Source organism: Pan troglodytes, chromosome 22 (genome assembly GCF_028858775.2).
Source record: "Pan troglodytes isolate AG18354 chromosome 22, NHGRI_mPanTro3-v2.0_pri, whole genome shotgun sequence".
Lineage (NCBI taxonomy): Eukaryota > Metazoa > Chordata > Mammalia > Primates > Hominidae > Pan > Pan troglodytes.
Genome location: NC_072420.2, coordinates 37,759,807 through 37,778,279, shown reverse-complemented (window position 1 = coordinate 37,778,279; position 18,473 = coordinate 37,759,807). Strand labels below are relative to the sequence as shown.

General features: G+C 44.4%; 2 protein-coding genes across 22 annotated transcripts in view; one reads left to right on the top strand and one right to left on the bottom strand.

Annotated features, from left to right (window-relative positions):
- The window catches only part of TTC3 (tetratricopeptide repeat domain 3), a 129,820-nt gene extending 127,736 nt beyond the window's left edge, over positions 1–2,084 (bottom strand). For 4 of the 16 annotated variants that reach the window (XM_063803664.1, XM_063803671.1, XM_063803668.1 and 1 more), the window contains exon 1: positions 1,654–1,782. Coding sequence is in view for 1 of the 16 variants with exons in the window: in XM_024352459.2 (XP_024208227.2) it covers positions 1,891–2,084 (194 nt within the window). In the remaining 15 variants the exon portion in view is untranslated. Of the gene's footprint in view, positions 1–1,534; positions 1,783–1,890 lie in introns of those variants that run through there. The other 12 variants (XM_016938531.4, XM_063803665.1, XM_063803661.1 and 9 more) reach the window with 8 other exon arrangements.
- PIGP (phosphatidylinositol glycan anchor biosynthesis class P) lies at positions 1,654–9,617 on the top strand. Of its 6 annotated transcripts, none has more exons than XM_054675102.2 (5): positions 1,654–1,781; positions 2,457–2,560; positions 5,390–5,462; positions 7,639–7,757; positions 9,279–9,617. In XM_054675102.2, the coding sequence occupies exons 2-5, from the start codon at positions 2,479–2,481 to the stop codon at positions 9,407–9,409; spliced, it is 405 nt and encodes a 134-aa protein (XP_054531077.1). In that variant the 5' UTR covers positions 1,654–1,781; positions 2,457–2,478; the 3' UTR covers positions 9,410–9,617. The 6 variants fall into 6 exon arrangements, with proteins under 6 accessions (XP_054531077.1, XP_009422571.1, XP_003319107.1 ...); XM_009424296.4 differs by lacking the exon at positions 1,654–1,781 and adding an exon at positions 1,799–1,922; XM_003319059.6 differs by lacking the exon at positions 1,654–1,781 and adding an exon at positions 1,804–2,019.
- The last annotated feature ends 8,856 nt before the right edge of the window (positions 9,618–18,473 follow it).

Below are 18,473 nucleotides of genomic sequence, written 5' to 3'. Positions count from 1 at the left end.
AAAAGGAGGGGAAGGAACTGAGAGCAATTTTATTTCTTTAAAAAAAAAAGAGTATCTGAAGTAAATTTGGCAAAAGATTAAATAATCACGTCTGTAAAATCTGAATCATGGATTGGTTAGCTCCCCCTCTGTATTTGATATTTGAAATATTCCAAAAATTAAAAGAAAAAAAGGAAAATTAGACAATAAGAAAATTGGGCAGAACAAAGACACCAAAACGCAGCCCTTGAGCGCAGAGCACGAAACCTTGAGCAAACGGAGCAGTAGCTGGGTCTCCAATGGGTTTGAAGTTTCTTACCCTAGGTATCCTTATACTATATCCCATTTTCCTTAGGATAAATCGCAAATTTCTTGCAACAAAAAAATGTCCTAACTAGAGTCGTAGTTATAAGGAAAAGTCTCCCTCCGGAGGAGTAAAATCTGTAAAATTTCTACCTTGTTTCCCTCGCCAGGATCTTGGGCAAAATGAAAAGAGATTTAGGTGAATGCCATAAAATACTCTATAAACCATTAAATATCATCAAGAACGCCTAAGGACCGCATCGCCCAGTAGGAGAGTGCATGTATTTTGAAAGGTCTCTGCAACTGAGGGGGTTTTGGCGTCCAGGGCGCCACTGGAAAAGGCACGGCGCACTGGTACCAGCCCAAATTCACCTACGTCTCGGCTTCATTTTTTATCTTTGATCCCCCTATTCTGTCCCCTGAACAGGCTGGCTGAAGAGGCCACACTGGCAGCGTCAACACTGTGGAGCAGCTGGCCAGACTCGATCCTGTCCACCCCCCTTCCCATTAGCGTCTGTGGGAGAGAATGCTCAGAAAGAGGCGCGGGGGCGAAAGGAGCGGCGAGGTTACCCTCCTCCTGGGTCCGTTCCGTGGGGACAGGCCCTGGACTGGACTGCCAGTTCACACGAAAACAGGTGGCAACAGAGTCGTGACACGCACACACAGCAAGGGGTGTGCACGAACGTTCACGCTCACCAACGAAACCTGCACACAAGATACCCACTCGACAGAATTAAATCCGCACACAAGAGATCACGCACTCAACAGGACCCATGCGCAGACACTCTGCGTCACTCGGAGACACGCAAGGACGCACACTTGCGCGAGCAAGGCTCTAGGCGGGGGTCGCAATTGCAGAAGGCGCGGCCACGCGCGCTAGGGGACGCGCAGCCCACAGACGGGCAGTAACACAAAGGGGGGCCACCTGCAAGGCCGAGAGAGCCCACGCAGCCGCCAGGGAGCGCGGACACCGAAACAAAGGGGGCGACGAGGCGACACGCGAGCGCCTCCACCCAGCGGAGGTGTCAGCCACGCACCGGCCGAGGCACAGGCAGCGGGGGGATGCGCATAAAGGGACTACTCACACCCTCGCACCGGCATCCCAGGGCCTCGCTCGCGAAGGGGCACCAGACCAAGGGGGCAAACCCACTGGGGCAGGCAATGGCGGCCACACCCCCTCATCGCGCGGGACCCCAACCCATGCAGACACAGTAGGCACCTCAGCGAGGGACGCGAGGCGACGCGCACACACCCACACTCACCACACACCCACGGAGGGGGTGTGGAAGGCCCCGCTCCCCCGGCATCTCGGCTGCAGCGGGACAAGGTGACACATCCGGGAGCCCGGCAGCGCGCCGGGTGTGCACTCACCCGGGCCCGCCGCCCGCGAGCCTCGGACGCGGGCAGCAGCAGCAGCAGCAGCCGCCGCCGCCGCCGCCACCTCCAGCCCTCCACGTCAGCCGACGGCGGGAGGGAGCGGGTGGCGGCGCTGAAGGGAGGTGCGTCACGTGAGCTGGCAGCGCGCGTGCGCAGTCGCACCCCACCGCCCCCTCCTTCGCCGTCGCGAGCCGCGGGATCACGCCCGCCCCCGCGCTCGCTGGCTCCCACCTGGGGAGGGGTCGTCGTGCGCCTGCGCCAGGGTGGGGGTTGCCGTCGCGCTTAGGCCTTTCCCTCAGGTTTTCCTCTTCCCCACTGCGGCTCCCCAGTCGGCGCTTGCGCAGAGAACTCAGCGCTGAGGTGGCCGAGGTGTCGGGAGGGGCCTGGGTGGGCGTATGAAGGACCCGAGGTCGAGGGCCCCCCATACCCCGCCTCGAATGAGAAATAGAAGTCTCCACGAATGGGCAGGGCCCGGGGCCTGGGCGCCGCGACCTAGTAGGCCCGCATGCTGGTGGGCGCCGCGCGAGCCTTGTTCCCTGCCCTCCCCTCCCACAGGGAGGCCACGCTTGCAGAGCTGGAGCGCGCGTCTGTCGCCCCAGAACCCCCCTCCCTGCCCTATCCTCCGCCACCCCTTCTGTTGCGGGGCGCGCGCCAGCCTGGGTGCCTGTATGCGCTCGAGGCGGGGGCGCGGGTTGCGGACGGAGGCGCGGGAGGCGGTTCTGCGCGGCGGGGGCGAGAATGGACCAATGGTGCCACGGAGCACATCGCTGACGGCTGATTGTGTTCCTTTTCCACAGATTGTCTAAAGCCCCAGGAAAAATGGTGGAAAATTCACCGTCGCCATTGCCAGAAAGAGCGATTTATGGCTTTGTCCTTTTCTTAAGCTCCCAATTTGGCTTCAGTAAGTACTTTCCTGATGGATGGCCAGGGGCTTTTTCTGGCGTTCAGTGACAAGGGAAGAATACAGTGGTTAGACTGTGCACACATGAACTGTTGATTCTTTCTCCCTATGTCTCTTTTTAAGAAAATCTGAAGGGATCTCGTGTTTGTTGAGTGTTCCGTGTGCCAGCACTAGCCTAGGAGGTTTTAGTCTCTACAAATATTTATACAGCACCAGACGCGATGGCAAAGTGAATAAAGCCTGGTCCCTGCCCTTAAGGAGATCGTGGTCTTGTGGAGGAGACAGATGGGTAAATCTACAGTTAATGCTCAGTGTGATGAGTGTCAGGGAGCACGGTGGAGAGACATTGAAACCAGACTGGAAAGTCAAGGCTTTCTACAGAGGCCATTCCCCCTGGCACTGATGCTGATTAGGAAAGAGTAAGAGGGAGGGAAGAAGTGGAAAGGCCTTGAATGAGGGCGTGAGAGGGTTTGGACCCCAGGAGCTTGTGATGTCACCAGTGTGCCCTGCGGGATCTGGGGAACAGGAGAAGTAGGCCAGAGAAGTCGGGTTGAAAGGTGTGTCGTTTGCGTCCTGGATCTCCCTTAATTTAACCCCATAACATTCCATTTTACAGATAAGGAGACTGACGCTCACTGAGACACTAATATGCCCACTCACACAGCAAGTCCCAAGTCTCTCCCCAAAATGATTTGGGAATTTTGAGGCACACAAGAGGGAGAAAATTGAGTGCCCGTGATCCAACGTTCTGCAACTGTTTGGAAACCAGGAAAGTGGAGGAGTGGTAGTACTTCTGAACCCTAACTAAAATATATGAGCCTGCACCATCAGTACAGCTTGCAGATGAATGTAATGGCCAGGCTATTACAACTGAAGTGAAGTGAAGAAGTTACAACTGAGTTCGAATTCTGACTCCTCCACAGATTAGCCATGTGAGCTGGGACCCTCAGCAAATTTTTTGAGCCTCAGGTTCCTTATCTGTAAAAGGGTAGTGATAATGATGGTTATTAAATGCTTATGACGCATGAAACAGTTCTATGGGGTAGGTTCTGTTATTACTGTCCTTTAAAGATGAGCATCCTCTGGTTTCAGTAACTTGCTCAAGATTGCAAAGCTACTAAATAAAAGCCTTCTAAATTTGAACCCAAATACACTGGCTGACTTCACTCTGCTGCCTCTTCTGACTGTTGTGAGGATTAACGGGGGTAATTTATGTAAAGCACGTAAAATAATGCCTAGAAACAGTTAGGGACTTAATAAGTGTTAGCTACTGATATTATTGTTAGCACTTTTGTAAATCCTTGTTCAAAGAGTATGTCAAGGATTAGAAGCTGTATGTATAAATAAAAGCAATCACTTTAAGGCTTAAATTCTGGCCGGCCTGGTGGCTCACGCCTGTAATCCCGGCACTTTGGGTGGCCGAGGCAGGCAGATCACCTGAGGTCGGGAGTTTGAGACCAGCCAGACCAACATGGAAAAACCCTGTCTCTACTAAAAATACAAAATTAGCCGGGATGGTGGCGCATGCCTGTAACTCCAGCTACTCGGGAGGCTGAGGCAGGAGAATCGCTTGAACCCGGGAGGCGAAGGTTGCCGTGAGCTGAGATTGCACTTTTGCACTCCAGCCTGGGCAACAAGAGCGAAACTGTCTCAAAACAAAATTAAATTCCATGATACCCACAACCAAAAGTAATACACGTATTTATTGGTGCTTACCATGTGCCAGGCACTGTTACAGGCCAGGAAGGACCAAAACAGCCAAAAATGCCCTGCTTTGAGTCTTTATTCTCATGCTGGGGGGAGATAGTCAATGGGCAAATTAAATAAGAAAAACGTATGTAGTATCAGGTGATAACGTACTATGGGGAGAAATTAAGCAAAGGGAAGGAGGATACGAAGTGGAAGGAGGGCCTTCTAATGTGCTTCTGTGTCATCTTTTATTACTCATTCATGAGCACTTGTAACAATGTAGTGAAAATACCAATTTTCTCTATTCACCACTAGATTTTAACTTTAGGGAGGGCAGAAGCCGTCTCTTTTGGATTCAATATTGTGTCTCACACTCCTGACATACAGAATTCTGTAATACATATTTGTTAAGAAAAGAATGCATCATCACTGATGTAGTAGGTAGTTAAAATTTATCTTTGCCGCTTACCTTGGGTAGGTGATGTATCCTTTCTAAGCTTCCATTTCCTCATCATTTAAAATTGCATACTTCCCTTGGAGGATTGTCTTGGAGGATTATCTTAATGCATACAGAATGCTTGGAACTGTGCTTAACCCACAGTGAGTGCTCAGAACTTAGCCATTGTTGTTATGGTGGGATAACAGTAAAGAGTGCTGAGATTTGGGACTGAGGGAAATAACATTGTACTCTGGGAGATAGGGCAGAAGCTCAGTATGTGGTGGATGAGAACTAGGGTAGGTAAATTTCCCTTTGAGCAATTAAATGTCTATAATTACTTCAACCTTGTGGGGATGAAGTATTGAACACTTACTGTACATAAAGCAAATTGCTAGGTAATAAGGATTACAACAATTGCTAAGCCATGATTTGTATCCTTGAATTGCTTAAAATATAATGTGAGAGTTAAGATGTTAAAAAAAAAAGACTAATACAGTAATTATAAGTATTATAAGAATTGTGCAAACGAGGAGCTAGAAGAACTGAAAGGAGGAAAAAATCATTTCTGAGTTAATCAGGGACACTTCAAAAGAGCTTTTCTGTTTTATCTGAATCTTAATAGATTGATAGATTAGATGTATGTCTTACTGACTTCTCTTCCTCTTTTTTTTCTTTTTTTTTTTTCTTTTTCTTTTCTACAGTACTTTACCTCGTGTGGGCCTTTATTCCTGAATCTTGGCTAAACTCTTTAGGTTTAACCTATTGGCCTCAAAAGTAAGTTTAATATATTTCTTAAATGAGGATATAATTAATGCTGTTTTGAGGAGTCATATCATTTCTTAAACCTACCCAAATCTTAAATATTTGTTCTCTTAAAATTCATGAATAGCCATATAGAAATTGAAAGCTTTTTAAAGATCGCTATTGATACATCTCTAATTAAAGATGGTAGCATGAACACACATGTGTATCTCCATCCATTTCCTCCAAAAATCTTGTTAAAATGACCCTACAGGAAAAAAAAAAAAAAAACTGAAGATACAAACCACAGAAACAATAGTATAGCAGAAAAGAGATATCAACCACATTTTGGAAAGTGGATTGCAATAGGTGAGAGGTAACTGCCTTTGTTTCTGTGATTTTCACGTTGCTGAAGTAGGGAAGCCAGCAAGAATATTTGTGCCTTAGAACTCCAGAATAGCTCAGACACTGGGGTACCAGGTAGCTCTTTAATTCTGGGTTGAACTGAAAACATGTTTAAAGACCATATGAAGTCTTCAGCCTTCAAATCTCCCTCAGCCCTCAAAGCTGGGAGGCCTGCCCTGCCCTCCCCTGCAGAAAACAGGAGTTTTACTCTCTGGCAAGGTTAAGTAAGAGTCTCTAGCATGGGGGCCACTAAGTCTGAGTGTGGGAATGCGGCATCTTACTGAAAACAGGGAAGTAAGTGAAAATCTACACGGCTTAATGAGAAGGTTTACCTCCTGCTCCATCTTCCCTCTGGGGGCTTCGAGGCTTATACCACCCTACTCCTTACAGAAAAAGATAGATAGTTCTTTCCTGAGGAAGCTGACCAGCCCGAGAGAAAGGATCTATAATTTCTGACATTTAGAGGACCCCAGTGAAGTGGCCAAGTCTCTTAGAGTGAGGCTCACCAGTTGACCATCCCTGCCCACATACACATAGTGCTTCCAACTCACTTGTTAGCACTTCATTTTTAAATATGAATGGACTACTCTAAGTTACCAGACATTAAAAGAAAGCCTCTAGCATGAAATGAAAAAGCAGAAAAGTAAAGGGAATTTGAAGGAAATAGAGATAATGCAGGAAACAGAAAAAAAAATTTAAATAACATAAAATTCTCAGAGGTAAGAAACAATTATAACTATGAAACAAGAACAGAATGCTATGCAAACAGGAAATTATTGTATTTGGAAATTGTAAACATGATAACCAAAATTAAAATTTTAATTGAAAGACTGGAAAATAAAACAAAGGTAATCTCTAGAAGTTAGAACAAAAAAAAATGAAAATAGAAGAAAGTATAATCGTTAAAAATCAAACTATTAGAAGTTCCAGAAAGAGAAAATAATAGAGAACAAATCATTTAAAAAAAAAAAAAAACCTCTGGCCAACACCTCAAGACCCCATTTCTACAAAAAAATTTAAAATTAGCCAGGTGTGGTGGTGTGTGCCTATAGTCCCAGCTACTTGCAGGGCTGAAGTGAGCTCAGCAGATTGAGGCTAGTGATCCATGATCATGCCGTTGCACTCCAGCCTGGGTGACAGAGGGAAATGCTTTCTCAAAAAAAAAAAAAAAAAAAAACACTCAATGAAAAATAGCACTCCATGTACATAATGATACTGAGAGGCATAATAGAGTCCTATCAGAGAATTTGAGGCTCTGGTATTGGTGGATTCCTGGGAAACCAAGTGAACAGACAAAAAGATGTAATTATTCCAGAAAAAAAAAAGTTATACAAGAAAAAATATAATAATAATGTACTAAGATCCTCAGTTGCAAAATTGTTTATGTAGGTACAATTTCTAAAACCTGCTGCTATAATGAGAAATTGCGATGTAAGTATAGAAGAGGATAGGAGGAGGTTAATTCCTTATCTCCATATTAGGAAGCCTAGAGAAAATGTCTGTAATGGAAAAAAATGAGGAAATAGTAATATGAGCATGTTTTGTAGCAATGAGGAGGTAAGTACCAGAAGACAGCTCAAGTGCTCAAAGCATTTCTTTTTGGAGAGTGAGACCCCAGGGTTGGGATGGTGGGATAGAGGACTGCAGTTTTTCATTGTAAGCCTTGTGGAACTATTTGTCTCTTATGTACACATATTACTTTATAAAATTTAAATTTAAAAAACATGTTGGCTTTGTGACCGACTCTTCAGAATTACAACTTTTTTAAAGTGTCTATTATGTACTTTAATATTCTCTTTGGCAGATATTGGGCAGTTGCATTACCTGTCTACCTCCTTATTGCTATAGTAATTGGCTACGTGCTCTTGTTTGGGATTAACATGATGAGTACCTCTCCACTCGACTCCATCCATACAATCACAGGTAACTTTATATAAAAGGAAAGTGCTGGGGCAATGAAAGAGTGGAGTATTAGCACTTTTACCCAGAAAAGCAACAAAGAACAGGCTGCAAAACCCATGTTGGTGGTGCGCGTCTGTAATCCCAGCTACTTGGGAGGCTGAGGCAGGAGAATCACTTGAACCCAGGAGGCAGAGGTTGCAGTGAGCCAAGATCCCACCACTGCACTCCAGCTTGGGTGACAAGAGTGAAACTCCATCCTAAAAGAAAACACACACACACACACACGGACAGTAAAAAGAAGCTACTAAGAGAAATAAATACAAACTTACACAAAAGGAAATATTTGCATGAAGGAATTAAGTTCTGATGAATACACACTAGCTATATTCATGGAGGAAATAAATTATAATGAATTATAGCACTGGTTAGCAGGTGTATGTTCCCATAAAAACCACAAGTATATGCTATATGTGTCTATAATATGTTCCCATTAACTTTGCCTGAGAGAAGCTTATCCTGAACAGACACCATTGATCAAGGGATAGTAAATAGTACATGCAGACCTTGTTCAGAAAAAGGACTTTGGGGGTGTGTATCCTCCTCAGGATCATTGTGTACTCCTTATTCCAATTAAGTGGATAAAAGAGCCACAACACATTCGTCTGGTTTTATTTTTTTAAAGTTCTTTCAAGTCTAAAGATGAAAATAAATCAGACTCCTGAGCTTGCTTAAATTCTAGAAAGTAAAGTATTTTTTAAGTTCCCTGGTATGATTTTTCAACTTTTCAAAACCTTTATATATTAGCCTCTACAATGTATTTTGAAAATCAATTCTATTATTTTTAAGTGTCTTTCTAATACACTGCATTCCATGCATTCTTGATTGGAATTGGCAGCAAATAGGTAATTTGTGCAAAGAGGGGAAATTGTTAAGATTGCATGAATATTTATACCAAATGATTTAATAGTTTTGCCATGTTGATTTAAATACATTTTCAAGGCCTGGATATAATTCTGTTCCCATGAGAAATGTGCAAATGAGACTTTAATCATCATTGTATGGTTGATTAAAATATTGATTTCTTTCCAAGTTAGAGATGAAAAAAGTACTTTACTGATGTTTTTATTTTTTATTTTTATTTATTTTTTTTTTATTTTTTATTTTTTATTTTTGAGATGGAGTCTCGCTCTGTCACCCAGGCTGGAGTGCAATGGCGTGATCTCGGCTCACTGCAGGCTCCGCCCCCTGGGTTCACGCTGTTCTCCTGCCTCAGCCTCCCGAGTAGGTGGGACTACAGGCGCCCGCCACCTCACCCGGCTAATTTTGTGTGTGTGTGTTTTTAGTAGAGACAGGGATGTTTTTATTTTAATTGGGACATTTCTTCTAAAGAGAGGATTTAAGTAATCATCTAATTATGTTAAACATGATGTTTGTCACTATCCAAACGTCAGCCTAGTAAACTATGTGGTGGGTCTCCATCAGACACAGAGACTGTAGAAGAAATTGCTTAGGTAAACAGAGCTTTTTGGTCTTTTCTTACAGATAACTATGCAAAAAATCAACAGCAGAAGAAATACCAAGAGGAGGCCATTCCAGCCTTAAGAGATATTTCTATTAGTGAAGTAAACCAAATGTTCTTTCTTGCAGCCAAAGAACTTTACACCAAAAACTGAACTGTGTGTAACCATAGTAACACCAAGCACGTATTTATTTATAAGTTTTTGCCATTATAATTTTGACCATAAATTAATTTGACCATCTCTCTTATTAATAGAGAAGTAAAAAATGTAAGTTGACCTTCTCTTAGATTATGTTCAATGAATATTGTAAATGTTCAAGTATTGTTAATGAATAGAATAAATACAATATTGCATTCCCATATAGCAGACTTAAAAAAAAATCAATGTCAGTATAATCAAGAAGTTCCTCCAGAGAGGCATTTGTATTGTAATTTGCAAAGGGCAATGATGTCCTTCCTCCTGTTTGTCCTGAGGGGCCCAGAATTCAAACCCTTAGTTTTTGGGAAGGGTACAGTTAGTACTTGTGCCATCAGATTCATGTCTAAGACACAAATATTTGTTGAGTACTCACTGTGTACCAGGTATTTTTCTAGGCACTGAGGATGAAGTAATGGTAAGATTCTCTCTCAAAGAGCTTATAGTTTTAGAAGCAGGGTGAGGCAACTAAGCAAATAAACAAGGAACTATAATTTGATGAGTGCTATGCAAAGAATTAAGATAATGTATTCTAGAATGCAAAGGGATGACTAGTTCACATTGGGTGGTCAAGGAAGGCCTCTCAGAGAGAGGCTGTTGGGATCTAAGTATAAAGCAGGTGAGGCAAAGACCATAAGGTGGGAAGGAACTTGGTTTGTCCTAAGAACAGAGAGAAGACTGGCAATGGGCATAGAGCATACCAAACGAGAGAGAATGTGTTCCCAGGTGAGCCTGGAGAGACCGGGCCCAGATTGTGAAGGGCTTTGTAGGCTGGTGTAGGAAGTGTGGATTTAAGTGTAAGTGTGATGAGTTTGAGGCACTTCAGGATCAAGCTGTTGGGAGTCTTGAAGGAAAGGAATGACATGGCCTGATTTCTGTTTTTTAAAAGTCATTCTGATTGGTGAATGGAGAATAGATTCAGAGGAGGAGCTGGGAAGGGGACAATAACCATATCCTTACCCAGTAAGCATGAGATGTATAACATGAATCTGCTTTTCCTGTTCCCTAGTTTGTCCCAGTTCCTGTTATTTTATGGTGAGAGCATGTCACCACACTTAAGAGCAGTATAAGGGGACTGGATGTGGTGGTTCATGCCTGTAATCCCAGCACTTTGGGAGGTTGAGACAGCTGGATCACCTGAGGTCAGGAGTTGGAGACCAGCCTGGCCAACATGGCAAAACCTCATATCTACTAAAAATACAAAAATTAGTCAGGCGTGGTGGCAGGCGTCTGTAATCCCAGCTACTCGGGAGGCTGAGGCAGGAGAATTGCTTGAGCCTGGGAGGCAGAGATTGCAGTGAGCCGAGATCGTGCCACTGCACTCCAGCCTTAGCAACAGAGCGAGACGGTTACCTTGGCAACCGTCTCAAAAAAAAAAAAGAAACAAAAAAAAGCAGTGTAAGGGAACCAGCGAACTCCACCAAGTATAGAATGATAAATCATGGTCTGTTTCTACAATTGAACACTACACAGCCATGCAAACAAGAATGCATTACTTCTCTACCTAATAATATGAATTAATATGGCCGTAACATTGGGCAAAAAAAGCCAGACACAAAAGAGTAAACTACTGCGTGGTTCCCTTTATTTGAAGTTCAAAATCAGGAAAAACTAATCTATGGTGGCAAATATTAGAATAATGGTTACCTTTGGAGAAGAGTATTATCTAGGAGGAGGCATGAAGGAGCCTGCTGGTGAATTGAAAATGCCCTACATCTTGATCTGGGTGGTGGTTATGGTTACATGGAGGTAATACATGTTTTTAAAAAATCATTAAGTTATTAAGATTTCTGCTTCTGATGCAAGTTACACCTCAATAAAAAGGGAAAAAAAAAACAGTGCCTATGCCTACCTCCAGAAAATGTTGATTCATTGGTCTGGAGTAGAGCACAGGCAGGGGTAATTTTTTAACATCTTCCAGATGCTTCCAATATGCAGCCAGGGTCGAGAATGACTCCCTTACATGATTGGACTCCCTTACATGATTGGACTCCCTTACATGATTAGACTTAACTGAGTTTTGGTCAAGCAGGGCAGTAGCTGTAAGCTTTGGAAGAGAAAGCCAGCAGTTATCTGAGCGGTTCCCTCCCATCTGTGAGACTCTTGCTCATGTCAGCAGTATTCCCTTGTCTTCCCCTCGGACAGGTGATGGGCCTGAGACGGGTTTGAAATAGGTCAGGATAGAACCTTCATGGACTCTAGTGTTCTATTGCACATTAAGCCTCAAATTAACTTTTCATTCTGGTTTCCAACCACTGTGTCCTTACAGGTCATGAAAGGAACACCAATGTTTTGCAAACTATGGGCAGCAGTGTTTTTGAGGGTCATGATCAGTTTAGTGTAGCAATTCTCTATCTTTTCTTAAGATCTTAGGACCCCTTTATTCTTGTAAAGAGTGAGAGCCCCAAAGACCTTTTGTGTATGTAGATATATATTTAAAAATTAAAATAGAAAATTTTTAAATATTTGTTTATAAATAATTAATCCGTTACCTTTTGGTTATAAAATTAACTCATCACATAATGAGAAACAAAATTTCTGTTACAGAAACATTTCACCCAAATCATTGTAGTAATACTAAGCTGATTCTAAAAGGACAAATTTAACATAAACATATTCATGAGAAATAACTGTATTTTCTAAAACAAAAAAATTCAGTGAGACAAGTAGAATTGTTTTACATTTCTGCAAGTCTCTTTAATGTCTGGCTTCATGGAACACAGCCGTTTCTCATATCTGCTTGTGCATTCAGTCTGTGACATTAGCGCCTGTCACGAAGCCTCTGGAAAGCTCCGCTGCATAGTCATGAGAGAACGAGGATGAAAAAGACAAAACATCTCAGCAGTATTAGGAAAATAGTTTTGACCTCATAGGCCCCCTGAAATATGGTCTTGGGACCCCCGGACTTTGAGAACCACTGGTTAGTGGGCCTCCACTAGTGTGTGTGTGATGAACTAGAGTAGAATATGTCAGTGCATTGCACTCAGTAAGGGTGAATATTTTGACTGAACGTCTGTTTCAACTACTTCAGAGCCTCTCTGTTCACCTCTTACTCCAGCCACTGATGCCCCAAACAGTTCATGCGAATTTAACCAAATCCACATAGGTGCCTCTTATAGTACACTCTGGAAGGAGAGGGGTTAACACCCATAGGACCAGCCTGGAGCCCAACCTGGGAGAGGTATCAGTGGATATACACATCCTTCTTTCAGCCCCGGAGGAGACAGTTCTGCACTGCATTCCATGAGCTCCTCAGAAGGTCTCATGGGATTGAACTGCGGTTGCCACGATGGTGGTGAACTCAGCCCACGTGCTTGTCTGTCTGATGTGTTTTGCACCCTCTGCCACTTGGCCCTGCTCTCTGTAGTCACTTTCCCAGTAAATTGCCTGCACACAAGCCTTTGTCCCAGTCTCTGCTTTCAGAACTCCAGCTGAGATGTTTTTTGTTTTTGGTTTTTTTGAGACAGGGTCAAAGCTGGAATGCAGTGGTGCCATCATGGCTCACTGCAGCCTTGAACTCCCAGGCTCAAGCGATCCTCCCACCTCAGCCTCCCAAGTAGCTATGACCACAGGCATGCACCGCTATGCCTAGCTAATCTTTTTATTTTATTTTTGGTAGTGACAGGGTCTCCCTGTGTTGCCCAGGCTGTGAGATGTTTTTGTTTTGTAAAAATTGTGCTTCTGCCATGATGTATAATGCATGTCCTAATTTAAGAAAAAAGTTTGAAAGACACTGTTTTGCAATGAGCCCAAATAATAGCCTAAAATACTCCAAATAGAAAGTGTCAATAATATAAAAATTTCCATATATTAACAAAACCTTCTCCAGTGATTCAACTCCCAGGGAGAAATAAAAGCCCAAGTATGAAATCACCTAATGAAAAGCCAACATAATTTAAATCCAAAATTCTGCTCCCCCTAATTTCTTGACCTGCCCTGTTTTAGTTAAAAGGATCTCAATCAGATGTTTGGGTTTCCTCAAGAAGCTGCTGCCTAGGCTGTCATAAGAATGGGAGTCATTCCTTAAGCACATTGACCCAACCCAAAATTTCTTGCATCTCCCAGTTTTTTAAAGATTCAGTAGGCTATATGAAAATGTCATATTAACAGTCCCATGCCCATGGAACTTTGAAAATCCAAATAAATCAACTCCTACAGCAATAGTGATGGAACCCAGTACATTGTATAGTACAGACCCACCAGCCAGTAACTAGAACAGACTTGATGGGACATGGGGAAAGGAAGACAGAAAACGGAAGAGGAAAGAGAGATTCTTCTTGATTCATCTTGCTGGGGTGCAGGTCAGGCTGTGGCAGTTTTCATGGGTCTCAGTCACTCAGTTTAACACAATTAGGTTCATGGTGGCACTATTTACTATTTTGGGTTGGGAGGAAATGTACTTATCCCACCTTTTCTAGTCAGGAGAGGTTGTCATTCCATGGTAAAATAAATAAATAAATAATAATCCTAAATTGTCAATGGCTTAACATAACAGTTTAGTTTTCAAAGAACTGCACTTTGAGGTAGCCACCAAATCTGAACAGGGCCACATGGACAAGCACAGTGGATGTTTCAGTGATTACCTATCTGGACCTATGACTGAGGACCAGATGTTCTTTTCCTCTCTGTGCCTCATCACTACTTAAGTCTCAGAGGTCAGAAATGCAATGGAAATCTCAATTAGGGACCAAAGGACTCACAGAGTGAGAAATGATGGCATTGTGGAAAATACAGTCTTGAACAAGGGCATTTGTGGACCAAGATTTATATTTTCACACAATGCAGGGGAAATTAATGTCCAATAATTCAATACCTGCCTAAGGTTATTTCTGCAAATCCAGCATGCCCAAGCTCTGCTTGTATAGGTTACAGTCACAGGGGACCCTATGGCCAGGGCGGAAGAAGCCAGCTAGAGCCTCACAGTGACTCAGATGTCACACTCCAATTGCACTGTAGTCAGCCCACTTGTGTCATAAAGCCTGTTTACACAAAGCCTAGCATATTAGAAGCAGCTGTGAGTCAGCCTGCGTCAGCTGCTGCTGCTGCCCGAAGAGGCCCATCTCTCCCTGTGATACTTTGGTTTCTAAAGCAACCTCTTTTGAATGTTCTCAGTGAATGCACCATGGGTGGGCACATCCTGGGGAAAGTTCGGTCACTCACTCCTCACCACCATTCTGTGAAGGACTTACGCACCTGGCAAGAATTAAAATGCAGTGTCTACCTTATTGCTGATGGAGCCCAATTTTCAAGTGCTGCATAAGCCTGAAGCCAAAATCATGCTTTCTTCCCTAAATCTAGACTTGGGGACTGATGTGAGGAGGACTGGGCCTGCAGACCTGGAGACATGGCCTGACCAGCTGCATGCTCAGGAGGTGGCAGGGCCAGGTGGATAGCAGACAACTCCATGCAGTCACTCTTGGCTCGTTTTCACCCATCGGCTAAGTCACAGCTCTTCCCAGGGGTATAAAGAATATGGGGGGCTGGGCGCGGTGGCTCACACCTGTAATCTCAGCAATTTGGGAGGCCGAGGCAGGTGGATCACCTGAGGTCAGAAGTTTGAGACCAGCCTGACCAACATGGAGAAACCCTGTCTCTACTAAAAACACAAAATTAGCCGGGCGTGGAGGTGGGCGCCTGTAATCCCAGCTACTCAGGAGGCTGAGGCAGGAGAATCACTTGAACCCGGGAGGTGGAGGTTGCAGTGAGCCGAGATTGCTCCATTGCACTCCAGCCTGGGCAACAAGAGTGAGACTCCATCTCAAAAAATAAAAAAGAATATAGGGAAGACAGAGTGGCAGAAGTGGCTTCCTCACTACTACCCCAAAAAGGCTGAAGTGTTGCAATTGTTGAGGCAAAAACATGATGGCTCCCAGACACTAGCCACCTGGGCTGTCTCCTGTTTTCCCCTATTTTAAACAATGAGTACAACAAACATCTTTTGTGGATAAACTTTATGAAATTGTGTCCTTGGGCTAGGCTTCTTGTATTGGAATTACTACAGGGTCAAAGAGCTTGAATGTTGATATGGTTCAGCTCTGTGTCCCCACGCAAATCTCATCTCGAATTTTAATCCCCACGTGTTGAGGGAGGGACCTGGTGGGAGGTGACTGGATCACGGGAGTGGTTTCCCCAAAGCTGTTCTCGTGAAAGTGAGGGAGGCCTCACGAGATCTGATGGTTTAAAAGTGGCAGTTTCCCCTGCATTCTATCTCTGTCTCTCCTTCCGCTATGTAAGACATGCCTTGCTTCCCCTTCACCTTCTGCCATGAATGTAAGTTTCCTGAGGCCTCCCCAGCCATGTGGAACTGTGAGTCAATTAAACCTCTTGTTTATAAATTACCCAGTCTCAGGTAGTATCTTTATAGCAGTGTGAGAATGGACTAATACAAATAATACTAGTACAAAACAGACTAAGACACTTAATATAAAACACCAGAGTGATCTCCAAAAGGATTCTATCAGTTTACTCCCTGTAACTCACCAACACTGGGGATTACCCATGTACCCTTATGTATTGTTCCTCAAATTTGGAGTATACAAAATATCATGGTGTTCCATTTTTCCTAATCTAACTGAATATGCTTTGATTTTCCACGGTTCATTATTAACAGACATTTCAGAGTCATTTATTGTGGGATTTCCTGACCCTCCTTTGGGTTACTTATGCTTATTCTATCAAAGAAAATGGAAGAGGATACTTGTTTTTAATCTCTGGTATTTGCTGTCACTGCCATTGTGCCTTATCAAGGCTTATGGTTCCACCTCCTCCCTCCTGTCCCTCACAAACTGCCAAAGGCTCACAGGACTTGGAGCTCTGTGTCCAGAGGACCGTGTCTCAACCAACCCGCTATTCAAGGCCCTCCTCCATGGGTGCTGCACACCAACTGTATTGGTCTCTGTCCACCTGTCCCAGTCTCAGGACCCACAGCCATCACTGCTGGGTTTGGGCACACGCCCTGTGGCAGAGGCTTCTGACATCTCTGTGTTTGTTCTCCCCATCTTCCTTTGAAATAGTTCCCCATTTTTAACGAGGCATGTGGTGGCCCAGAATAGAGCAACAAAAAGTAGGCCAGATGCCAGAAAGTGGCTCAGTAATTACCACTTGTCCCACTTTTGCTAAGAAATTAAGGAATGGTATGTAGTTTTAATTTGCAACTTGGAATACTAACAAAACTCAGTGTTTTTATTCAAATAGTGGATAAAAACTCAGTATTTTTATTCAAATAGACAAACAGTGAATGAATAAATAAATAAATGGCACTTAAGTGGCCAACCTCCAAGGAGCAAAGTAAAAAGAGCATGGGCTTTGGGAATCCATTAGAACTGAGCTCAAGTCCCAGCTACACTACTTCCTGCCAGTGTACCTTGGGCAGGTTACATTACCTCTCTGAGCTCGGTTTCTTCATCTGTAAAACATCACTTACTGTGTAGGCTACTGGGAAACAGGAAGTATATAAAATGCTTAAAACTGTGCTTGGGCCACAGTCAGGCCTTGAGTAATGGTAATCGCTATTGTACCCCACGCTTTTCCTCACTGTGTTCACCACTCTGGAAACTGCTTCATCTCCACCAATTCCTGTCCATCATTGTATTTGTTTCCTGGGGCTGCAGTAACAAATCGCCTCAAACTAAGTGGCTTTAAACAATAGAAATGGATTATCTCGCAGTCCTGGAGGTCACAAGACTGAGATGAGCTTCAGAGCCATCAAGGCCTCAGCAGGGCCAAACTCCCTCCGGAAGTGGGAGGGGACACTGCCTGGCCTTGTCCAGCCTTACGCTGCATCACACAGCCTTGGTTTGTGGCTGCGTCTCGCCACTGCCTGCCTCAGTGGTCCTGTGGGTGCTCCCCTTCAGTATCCATCAAACCTCCCATGGCCTCTGTCCTCTAAGGACATGTTCTCGCATTGCTATAAAGAACTACCTAAGGCCAGGCACGGTGGCTCATGCCTGTAGTCCCAGCACTTTGGGAGGCCGAGGCGAGCAGATCACAAGGTCAGGAGTTTGAGACCAGCCTGACCAACATGGTGAAACCCCATCTCTACTGAAAATACAAAAATTAGCCGGGCAGGGTGGTGCACGCCTGTAATCCCAGCTACTCAGGAGGCTGAGGCAGGAGAATTGCTTGAACCCAGGAGGCGGAGGTTGCAGTGAGCCGAGATTGCGCCACTGCACTGCAGCCTGGGTGACAGAGCGAAACTCCGCCTCAAAAAAAAAAAAAAAAAACTACCTAAGACTGGGTAATTTGAGACAGGGTATCACTCTGTCACCTAGGCGTGAGTGCAGTGGTAGATCACTGCTCACTGCAGCCTCAACTTCCTGGGCTCAAGCAATCCTCCTGCCTCAGCCTCCTGAGTAGCTGGGACTTTAGGTGTGTGCCACCACGCCCAGCTAGTTTTTGTTTTTTAATTTTTAGTAGAGATGGGGTTTTGCTGTGTTACCCAGGCTCTTATGAAACTCCAGAGCTCAAGGATTCGCCTGCCTCAGCCTCTGCAAGTGCTGGGATTACAGGTGTGAGCCACCGCACCCCTACTGTACCGTTTCTATCTTTAGATTTGTTTAGATACACAAACACCATTGTGTCACCACTACCTGCATCATTCATGCGGTAACATGCTGCACAGGTTTGTAGCCTTGGAGCCCGAGGCTGTACCATGCAGCCTAGGTGTGAGGAGACTATGCCATCTAGGTTTGTGTAGGTCACTCTGTGATGTTCACACAGTGACGGAATTGCCTGATGACACATTTCTCAGACCATATCCCCGTCATTCAGTGATGCATGACTGTGCCTCATCTTTTCTCTGTCTGTCATCTGTGATACTCAGAAACGCACCTGGGTTCTGCATCTACGCATGTCAGTCTCTGTAATTGTCCTCAGCAGTATGACTGTAACAGGCCTCTTGTCTAAGCACCTCAAAGACAGGAGGCGTGTCTGGGCATTTTATACAGGGCTGTGGGCCAGTACCTGCCACACCTGGCTCCTTTTGGGTCATCAGAAGGGCCTGCCCCTCCCACTCAGGGCCCAC